General features: G+C 46.5%; 1 protein-coding gene across 1 annotated transcript in view; it reads left to right on the top strand.

Moving 5' to 3' along the window:
• The first annotated feature begins 3,234 nt into the window (after positions 1-3,234).
• FAXC (failed axon connections homolog, metaxin like GST domain containing) overlaps positions 3,235-10,725 on the top strand; it is a 28,402-nt gene continuing 20,911 nt past the window's right edge. Inside the window, exons 1-3 of the mRNA XM_032105130.1 lie at positions 3,235-3,586; positions 4,063-4,198; positions 9,491-9,687. Of these exons, the coding sequence (XP_031961021.1) occupies positions 3,318-3,586; positions 4,063-4,198; positions 9,491-9,687 (602 nt within the window). The 5' untranslated portion in view covers positions 3,235-3,317. The remainder of the gene's footprint in view (positions 3,587-4,062; positions 4,199-9,490; positions 9,688-10,725) is intronic.

Here is a 10,725-nt window from a genome sequence, read left to right as displayed (position 1 = left end):
ACTCTGTCTTCCTTTAGACAGCTGCACTAGAACAGACTACAAATAGAAGTGTACTTCCATGTATTAGATCTTGTTTTGCTCTGTGTGATGTATCTGAGGGATGACTGTTCCAGTCTGTGCTGCACTCGGTGTGTGTTTGCAGCCAGACAGGCTGTGAGTGTATCACCCTTAGCTCTCATTTTCCCCACTCAAAAAAGTGAATGGTGGTAATTTAGCAAACATGCAGAGATGGATTCCCACCCTCCCTGAGCAAGACAGCTGCCAGTGCAGTGGGCATCACTTGTGAGTCTCTTTGAGGAAAATTTGGGAATATCAGACCTTATCTCAGGAACCACCCAGACTGTGGCACCTGCAAAGCACAAGAGCAGAAAGTAATACTTGGGTTCCTGGGCACTGCTACCAGCTAATAATCCTGTCTAATACAAGTCATTGGCCACAGGCAGCAGTGCCTGAAGGAATGGACACTGCTTTCTTCCACAGCCAGGGAAAAGGCAGGCTAAGGACATACTTTTTGCTGTCTTGCCTGCTGATAAACTTGACTAGCAGGCTGCCAGGCCAAATGGATTCAATACCTGCTGGCAGAAAACTTTGAAACCTGAAGGAAGAGAAGCTGTCAGAGCACCACTAGCGAGACAACCTAGTGTGGGACAAGTATGAGGGTACTTGTGTTTTAGCCATGTTCTTTATTTGCTGTTAAACTCTGGCAAACGAGGTGTGACATTGGGACCTGCAATGGTCAATTTTAAATGGCCAGATCTGGTCAGCACCATGCAGGTCACAACCAACCTCCAAAAATCCCGTTTATAAGCAGGACAGCAAAGCTGCTGGGGTGTCTATGCAGATCTGTATCTGAAATACCATGAGGCACATGTGCTCTGTTGCTGAGGCTTCCCACACAGTTTTAGGAGGCATCACTGTGTTTTGGACCCTCACAGCTTCTGGGCAACACCATATTCAGAACAGGACTAACACAGCATAAAGTCCTTTGCCAAAAGTAGGGTAGAAGTACCCTTACTGAGTAAATGTTAAATGCCTGACTGAAGTCCTGCTCTAACAATCCTGGGGCAACCAGGTACAAGCTAGACTACCAAAACACAGCATTGATCTTCAGAGCAGAAACTGCAGTAATGCATCCTGTTTTACTTAACTTTTCTGGGTCTGCACTGGGAGGTGAAAGATTTACTCCGGCCTTCCCTCTCTCCTCTCCCCCACAGGTCTTCCCCACTTGTGCTGGCCATTGATTAAAACACAGATTTTAGGATAGCTCATTTGTCTCTGAAAGTCAAGCAGTGCCAGCAGCTGGGATGTGGATGCCCAGGACCTCTCCTTGCCCTCACAGAAACTTAGATCCCATCTGTAACTGGATCCCTCTTATCAGTAACACAGCAAGCAATTCCCATGCAGGAACAAAAGCTGAGACCAGCTACCAGGCTGTGACAGTCCAGATTTATTAGGCCATCTGCCACTTGAAACAAATCTTCAGCCTGAGATTTCAGGTGCTGTAACAGAGAAAAAGCACTTTCCTTCTTTGTCTCTTCATTGCCCGGTTTTAAGAATTTAACAAAACTGTATGTTGCAAATGATCAGCTGTGGCATGAAAAGGCTGCTGCTTTCACTTTCCACTCTTCTTTCATTACCTGTGCATCACCTGTCATGTGGGATGGCTCAAAAGCTATGCAGAAGCTGTTCAGCCAGCACCTTGCTAAGGATGAGTGCAAAGAAGTGCAGCATGTTTTGGAGGGTACAAGATGTATTTGGAATGAGATTTACTGGGACCTCTCTGATCCCATTGACTCCTGAGAGCAGAATGTCAGCACAGTATCAAACATACTTGCATGGCAGCCTGTGGCTACTGAATATGTGTGAACAACAAGTTAAAAGTGAGCAATAAAACAAAATGCTGCAAGGAGCTACTGCAGGAAAGTGTCAGAGCACAACCAGCCTTCCCTGGTGAGTGCAGGCAGGAGGCAGTTCACAGAATCACAGAATCATAGAATGTCCTGAGTTGGAAGGAACCACAAGGGTCACAGAAGTCCAACTCCCGGCCCTGCACAGGACAATGTCAAGAATCACACCTGAGAACACAGACTCTGCAAGGCTTGGTGCTGTGACCACTTCCCTGGGGAGCCTGTTCCAGTGCTCAAACACCCTCTGGGTGGAGAACCTTTTTCTAATATCCAACCTAAACATCTCCTGACACAACTTCATATTGCTCTCACTGATGTTGCACAGCAAAATTAAACACAAAACTGGCCACCATTGGCACTTGGAGAAGTCACTATATGGATCTGAACTTCATGAGTTTGCTCAGGGACGTCCTTTTCCTCATTCACCTCCTTTGTCCCACATCCCGAGGTAAAGCATCTACAAAGCCCTAGCCACAGACTCTATCCATCCCTCCTGGACACTGAAAGTTGGTCCATTTGTATTAATGATAAGGTCACTTCTCTTGCACCTGATGGCATAATAAAATATCCAACTTGTGGGAGCATTTTGGAGCAGCTATGTACACACCACAGCATTTGACAAAGGACTGTTTAGGTAGTGATATTACTCAAAAAACAAAGGACACTCTTTTGGGTTTGGTGTGATATGCAGAGCCGAGGATATTCGGCAGAACATAGGGGAAGTCCTGCTCATGCCATCACGGGGCACGCAAAGATCCTACTGCAGCAGAGAGCCCGGAGGCAAGGGAATGCCGGGATCCCCAGTGCCAATAAAATCTCATGACCTTGTGGGCCAAGGGGTTTGCTTTGAAGCCATTTTGCTTCCATTTCTGCTCACAGAGGTGTTTTTCTCAGTCACCTCATCGAGCACCAGAATAATAAAAAGAAAATTGCCGCGGTGTTGACAGACACAGTGTGACAATGCTCAGCTGCGGCCAGGCACGGGGAGGGCGTTTTTTTTGTCCCAAATACAGGGTGAATCCGAGGCTTCTGTTCCTCCAAGAGCAGCGCGGCGATGCTCGGACCTGAGGCATTTTCACAGGGCCGGATCACAGGCAACCGCCCAAGCGTGGCACAGCGGCTCCTCGACCTCAATTTTGGACACCGACTGCCAGGCCCGGGGTACTCCGCAAGGGCAGGGCAGGACACACCCGGCCCGGTCCACCCCATCCCCTCCTTCTCCTCCCCATCCCCTCCCTTCCCAGCCCGGCCGCGCAGCCGCGCAGCGCCGGCCGAGGGAGCCGCCGGAGCCGCCCAGCGCGGCGCGGCCCTTCCCCGCCGCGGGGCCGGGCTGGGTCCGGCAGGACCGGGCAGGGCAGGACAGCGGGGCTCGGCGGCTCCGCGGCGGGGGATGCGGGTGCCGGGCGCAGGATGCTGTGGGGGGTGGGCCTGGCGGCGCCGCGCTCCTGCGTGGCGGACCTGAGCCGCAACCGCAGCCTGTCGCTGGGCTGGTGCGCGGGGCCCGAGGAGCCGCCGCCCGCCTTCTATGGGGGCGAGATCATCGCCTTCCCGCTGTCGGGCGGCGGCGGCACCATGGCGGCGCTGGGCTCCGACTCCTGGTGGAAGAAGACGCTGTACCTGACGGGCGGAGCCCTGCTGGCCGCCGCCGCGTACCTGCTCCACGAGCTGCTGGCCATCCGGTGAGGCTGCGGGGCTGCCGGGCGGGAGCGGCGCGGGGGCTGCGGCGCTGCGAGCCAAGGGTGCTCCCCGCCGGGCCGAGCCGGCGCTCCGAGCCGCTTTCACCTGCGGGGTCAGGCTGGCGAGGTCCGGCGGGTTGGGTTCTCTCCTTCACCGTGTTTTTGCCATTTACCTATTGCTTTTTTCCCGTTCCTCCCCGTTTTCCCCCATTCGCCCTTTGCAGCAGCGCAGGAGGCGGCTCCGCGGCGAGCCCTGCGCTCGCCCCCACAGGTGGCCCAGGCTGGGCCCTCTCGCTGCTTGCGGACCCTGGCAACCAAAGCCTGCAGCAGTCCCCTTAAAGGCTGACGAGTGTGTTGCCAGGGCGAGGGTTTCTCCTTTGTCTGTTTAATGTACTGATGTAACACGCACCTGTCCGTTTGTTTGTTTTCTTTTTTGTAGTTTGGTTTTTTTTTTTAAATTCTGGGGGTTTTTTTGACAGGAAAGAGGAAGAGCTTGATTCGAAAGATGCTATCATACTGCATCAGTTTTCAAGGCCTAGGAATGGCGTTCCGAGTTTATCCCCGTTCTGCCTGAAAATGGAAACGTACTTGAGGATGGCTGATTTACCCTACCAGGTACATCGTGCAGTTTGCCTTTGCATTGCAGCTCTCTGTAATTGCATGAAATGGCACATAGGCATCCTGCTTCTCCTCCCCCCAGTCTGTCTCACCCAGGGAGATGTAAACATACACCTACAGCTAGGTGGGTATGCCAACACTTTCATGTCTCCAATTAAATTTGGTGTATAACCTTCAAAGATACGACTTGAATAAGATTAGTCTGGAACAGCTGTAGATTAAACTGGCAAAGCTGAGTGAATGTTAAGAAGTTAACTTGGCTGGAAATGCTGAAGTGGGCGAATAGTCTGGAGTTCATGTCACGCTAAATAACACCCCAAAACTAAAGCAGAACACTATTTGATCTGTGAATTTCACCACGCTAAAGGCATCAAGATTAGACAGCTGCAGGTTCTTGTTTTTTGGAGGCCTTATCTCTGAAGCTTTCCTGGGAAGAAGCACTTACCTTTTGCTTCACCTCCCATGGCTAGTGCTTCCTCCCCAGTGAAGTGAGACAGGATTGCTTTTAGAGGTCATGAATACTGCTCCTTAATTGTGGTTGGGTGTATCCCGTGCTGTCTTCCTGCAGGGAATGAAGCCTGAGCTACTCCAGCGAATGAAAGCTGTGGGAGCAGAAACTTGAATCTCGTGGTCTTGCCCGTTAGCATCGGGGTCGAGTTGGGATGCTGCCAGTGTGGCACACACCTTGTTGTGGTGTTGGCAGGCTATACAGCACACAGGCTCTTTGAGACATGGGATAGTTTTCTTTTTTTGTGTGTGTTAAGCACTGAATGCCTTTAAGTTGATAAAATAGTGGTGAAATATATAACTTAAGATCTTAGGTAGAAGAAATGTCTGGAGTTTCTTTCCTTTTTTCTTCTCCCTCTGTTTTTTCCTAAGTTATATAAATTTTCCTTTATCTCAAAGAGATTGAGCTGTGGGTAAGTTCCACACTCAGCCCCCAATTGGTTCAAATCACTTCTTACTGCTCCATACCAAGGTATTAGGAAGAGTGTTTTGCCTAAGTCCAATGTTGTACAGAGGAAAACCAACCCTATTACAACTTTTTTTTAACACATTCTCCATTGATGTTTAGCTTCATGTGTGGCTAAACTCCGTTACATTGGAAGAGAAAAGAAGTCTAATTTGTACATTTTGCTTAATTCTTTAAAAGCCTGAGTTTAATGTTTTCTTACAATTCAGTGGTACTTGAATCAGATGCTTGGGAGTACTAAAGAGGAGGACTTCCATCCTATGGGATGTATTTTCCTCATTTAGGTTTACAGAACTTGTGAGATTCTGAAGCTTGAACATGTCCTTGGAACAGGAGGACTTTGTGCACATTGCTTTTCTCAAAGTAATTTTGGTAGAAATTGCACATTTGAGGGGATGACTCTCTAGGTGGGATGTGTTTTCTTTCTAATGGCAGCTGATGCAGTTCAAAGGTTTGTGATGGTCAAGTTTGCTCTGGTGGAGAGTAGCTAAAGAAAGCTGCATTATAAAAGATGGTTGTGACAGGGCATGGTCTCTTCTAAAAGATAACACAGCATTTATGTGACTCAGGATGGAGTCCTTTAGAGAGCTCATGCTGCTCAGAAGTCACACAGTTTTTCCGAGAGAGGAGTTTCCAGAGGGTTATCCTCCCCTCTTTATTTTCTGTACTGAAGGTCAGCATTGTTTTTTGGTGTTGTATCTCTCTCTATCCCTACTCACTAGCTGTGAGCACACTAAACTGACAAGACAATCGAAAGCAACAGTCCTCCCTTCAGCTGCTTCCTCTTGTCCCTTCCTGCACATGCTGTTCTGTGGCAGGTCAGGCTGATAAGAGCTGGCCTAGCTAGAGCCATGAAGTTACAGTTTATTTGGTTTTAATTCAGCTTGGTTCCCCACATGCTCTGTGTGCCGTTTTGCAGGAGCAGGAACGGATCCTGCAGGTGCTGGGAACACCAGGTTGCCGCTTTTAGCCATGCTGGCTTACGTGGTCTTGAGGTGCTTGTGGGGTTCCTGACCCTCTGAAAGGTTTTAGAGATAAGTTTGGTGGAGCTATCTTATGAGCTGAGCACGAAGCTCCTTTTTTCTAGAAGTGGATTTTGTTTCTGTCCTTGTGTTAGGAGTATGGTGCTGTATTGGGCTCTGGCAGGTGGAGGAAAGTATGGATGCTGCTGTGGGATTGAGCGTGAGAGGCGCTGAAGGGGACACTGTTCTTGGCTGGAGTTTCTTATACTCTGCCTGTAGACTTTGATTTTGTTCCCTCATGACTGTGTTACCCTTAGGACGCTGTTGGTGACAGAGGCATCCTTTGGCTGCCTGGCAGGCGGTGGGGTGGGTGTGTAGGGGGATACAGCAGGATCCAGAAGGAAACACCTTGCTTCCCTGCACACTCTCAGGTGTCACGATGGAGAAGCGCTGCAGGTGGCAGCTGGTGCTCATCCCAGGAGACCTGCTGCAGTCATCGCCTTGCCGGGGAGGGGCTGCTTTGAAGGGGGGGGGTTATGAAACGGAGTAAAGAGAAGACGGGAAGGTGCTCAGACAGCTTTTACTCTTTTGATTCCTTGTGTTTATTGTAGTGCACCAGACTGTCGAGTATTGTGCTGTGTGTTACACAACATGCTTTAATGGCACGTGAGGGTTGGAGTAGAGTGACATATTCCTACCTTACTCTCACCTGAATTTCTCCCAACACGTGTGCTCTTGTCACAGGTTTTCTTGAGTCTGCCTCTCTGTGTGAGAGTTTTCCATTAAAAATGATTTGGGCAGCCCCACCCCAGCTGGGCTGTCATAATCCCTAGCTGGGTTTTCAAAACATCGATGCTTTTCTTGGTAAAGCTTGCTTTGAAAGAGCCCCTTCTAAGTCGTCATCGAGATCTTTTGGGTATTCCTGGATTTCCTCAAGAACATGAAGAGCTGAGCCTTTATGTAATCTAATAAATAATTAGCACAGCAGGAATGTGCTGTTTTCATGCCAGGTCTGTGGAAGTGGTAGCATCCTTAGCAAAAGACATGAGTAAAAGTAAAATCATAAGTAGGAGTAATTGAAAATGTGAAATCTAATTTCTTCTGGATAGTACTGTAAAATTACCCCAGAAATACCTTGCGCCATTCTTTTTATAAATTCCTCTATAAATGAGGTTCTGTAGAGCTATTGTTATTGTTCCTTTGCAGGCACTTAATGTACCATGAGGTGTGAGGGGATATTCTTTGGTTTGCTTTTGGTTTTTACTAATACCATAGCTTTTCCCTGCTTAGCAGCTGGAACAATTTTTAAGTGGAAGGTCGATAAATATTTGATAGCAATTAGCATCAGTGATAAGGATACAGAGGTTTCAAGCCTAAAAATGCCTGTTTGAGAACAGCGAGTACGAGAACAGTATAACAGATTTCTCAAGAGACTAAGGTTTTCTCAGGTCACTGAAAGATATTTCCTATTTTGTTTGATCAACCTTATGTAATGAAACACGAAAATATTTTTAGGCAATGTATTTATATGTATTGGATATATGTGCTTGAAGAAATGTGCAGCTGAATAATAACAACTTGTTTTTTTCTGGGCTGCAAATGGTATGGACTGCAGTAATTGCAAGATGTAATAAACACATCTTTAAGTCCAGTAGCTTCTGCAAAACATCAGCGTTTGTGCACAAGAAGGGAAATATCTTACTGGAAGGGCTTAATGAAGATTAAGCCAGGAATGCTCAGTGTCTTCTAAACGCTCTATGTAGTTCCAGGAAAACCTTGTGCTTCTGTAATAAAGTCACAATGAAAAATAGTGGAAATGTATCAGTCAATCTCAGTGCTTGAAAGACCATTTTTGATTCAGGAAAGATCTTGGAAGGTGGAAGGATGGGGCAGCGCTCTCCTTTCAGTTTCAGATGTTCAGTGGTTTTAGGGCTTGTGCCGTGGCATTGGCCCCTGTGTCACCCACACGTGCAGGTGGGAGGGATTCAGGTGCTTTATTCACCCACGCAGGGGTGCAGTGGATGAGCCATGATATAATCCAGTGTCCCCACTGTGCTGTTTGTTTGAGCACAAACCCTGGAAGAGGCTACAGCCAGAAGGCATTGTTTCCCAGAAGTGCTAGCCGTTTGTTTTCATCTGGGAGGGAAGAGCCTCTGGGAATGGCTGCGTGATGGCAGTGCAGTGCACATCTGCATTTGGAGTGGCAGCCAGGATTCTGGCCCTCTCAGACTGAGTGGGAGGTGTGCTCTGGTGTATGCTCCTTGCTTCCAGAGTGCCTTAATCCATCTTAAGTGGATTCAGGAAGGGTAGATACTTGAGACCCAAACAGATCAATCCAGAACTGCAAACCCTAAACCTCCAGCAATTAGGAGCTAAGTCCTGAAATGCTTAAGGTGACTGCCAGAGACTGAATGCAGAGCCTTTATGGTGAGCCTTCACTGTTCAGCTTTCTGAGCTAGGAATTTTTATTCACTGAGTAACAGGATGAGAGGATGGGAATCACAAGAAAGGAAAAAAGTTGTGCCTTGTATCTGTGTCTTCAGGAGTCAGAGAATTGAAGACAAATGTCTGATCATGTTTTGGCAGCCAGCACTTCCTCTCATGCTTGTTTCTTGAGACGTAAATTCTCTAATCTCAGTGTTTCACCTTGTCATGGGAAAAACACGTTGCAGCTTCTGTGTGAGTGCTCTGCTGAGCAGGTATAGCAGTATTCAGCAGTGCAGTAGTGCTGTACTGTGCTGGGCTTGTTGTAACAAGTATGTGTATAAATGTCTGAGATTTCTAAGTTTTGAAGTTGCAGAAAACAGATTTCCCTTCTGCTCAGGAAGGGAATGATATGCCTTTCATATATGCTTGTGGATGTGTGTGTTTTGTCCTTGGAGGTAATGCAGCCATATGAGTTGGGTAGCGAATTAATTTTTTTTAATGTAGTTTTAACATGAAAAGTGCAGATGTGTGCAGGAACCGAATTCAGTTGTGAGTCCTGTGAGTTAAAACTCCTTTAGAATACCGGGCCCAGTCTTCTGGGAGATCTGAGCATCTCCAGCCCTTAAATAACACAGGTATTGAAATAATATTGTATCACATGGCATTCAACATAAAAGCATATAATACCTTGCAGGGCTTGGAAATAACTCCATCTGAATTATTGTGTAGGGTAAAGCTGCTGCTCTGGTTGAATAGCCACTGCTACTCTAGAGTATTAATTAAAGAAAAAGGTTTGTTGGATTTGTTGATTTGTTTCTTTAAAAACACAGAAAATTATTTAAAAATATTTATTCTCATTGAAACAGAACCTGAAGGGTGGTTTTTGTCTGTATATTTGTTTGTTTACTTGATTTTTTTTTTTCTTAGAACTATTTTGATGGAAAACTTTCCCCTCAAGGGAAAATGCCTTGGATTGAGTACAATCACAAGAAAGTGTCTGGCACCGAGTTCATTATTGACTTTTTGGAAGAGAAACTTGGAGTGAATTTAAATAAACACCTTGGTCCACATGAAAGAGCTGTTTCCAGAGCTGTGACCAAAATGGTGGAGGAGCACCTGTACTGGTAAGCTTGCATGGCAAAGCTGGCTGTGTTCTTGTGCTGTCAGATCTGCCCCTGAGCTTGGGCCTCGACATGAATGCTTATTTTTTCTCTTGCAGAAAGCCTGGGTACCCAATTATTAGCTTCACAACTCTTCATCATAGGAAACTGCTGCTCCTTTCTGTGTATGAGGGGGTATGAGCCAGGGATAATTCCCTTGAAAAGTTGTGCTGTGTAAGCAAGGTAAAGTCAGGCCCTTTGGCTGCAGCTTTGTAGAAGGAAGCAGCAGTGGGATGCTCCTCTGTCCTGTTCAGTGTGACCTCTGTATAGGAGCAGCCTTGTTAATAAAGACCAAAAGATCAAGGTGGCTGAATACATTTGTGGTTTGGGGGGTGTAGAGGAATAAATCCAGCATTTGTGATGAATCCAGAATATTGTTTTCTTATTTTTACTGATTTTAATTATGTGTGAGTGATTACAGTACGGATCATTGCATTTCCTGTGACACAGGATACTCTGATTGATATGTGTTGTTGACAATACTGCCAATCAGTAGTGTACAGTGTTAGTCACAGTATCCTGAGAAGCTGAAGTATGGATATGAATGGAAAATAGAGATATAACCTTTCTGGTACTTTATGCATTTTACTGACATCTTTGAAGATAGTACCTGTGATTTCCTCTGTGCTTTACATTTCAGTCCTTTTTAAGTGCCCTTTCCAGTTTGGGCATAGAAGCATCAGGTGGACATGCATCTTGGATGCTGCATTTGCTGCCTTAGCAGGCCCAAGGCTTTCTCCCAATAGTTTAATTTCTAGTATGCATTTAAGTCCTTGCTACACTAAGTTTTGCATTTATGTTGCACCTTTTTTCTTCAAAACAATGTGTGATTTTTAAATTGAATGCATTTACCTGCTTTTTCTTTCACCTTTCGCAGCAACATGTGTACGTATAGTTCTTCAAATAATTTTTAGTGTCTCCTGAGAACAACTTTAGCATTCAGTAATTAGCAGATTGAAGTGATTTGGTTTGGAAATTAAATCTCTGCCTTCCAAGAAGTGT

Source organism: Corvus moneduloides, chromosome 3, assembly GCF_009650955.1.
Source record: "Corvus moneduloides isolate bCorMon1 chromosome 3, bCorMon1.pri, whole genome shotgun sequence".
Taxonomy (NCBI): domain Eukaryota; kingdom Metazoa; phylum Chordata; class Aves; order Passeriformes; family Corvidae; genus Corvus; species Corvus moneduloides.
Note: the sequence above shows the minus strand (reverse complement) of the source record. Positions and strands in the feature narration are given on the sequence as shown.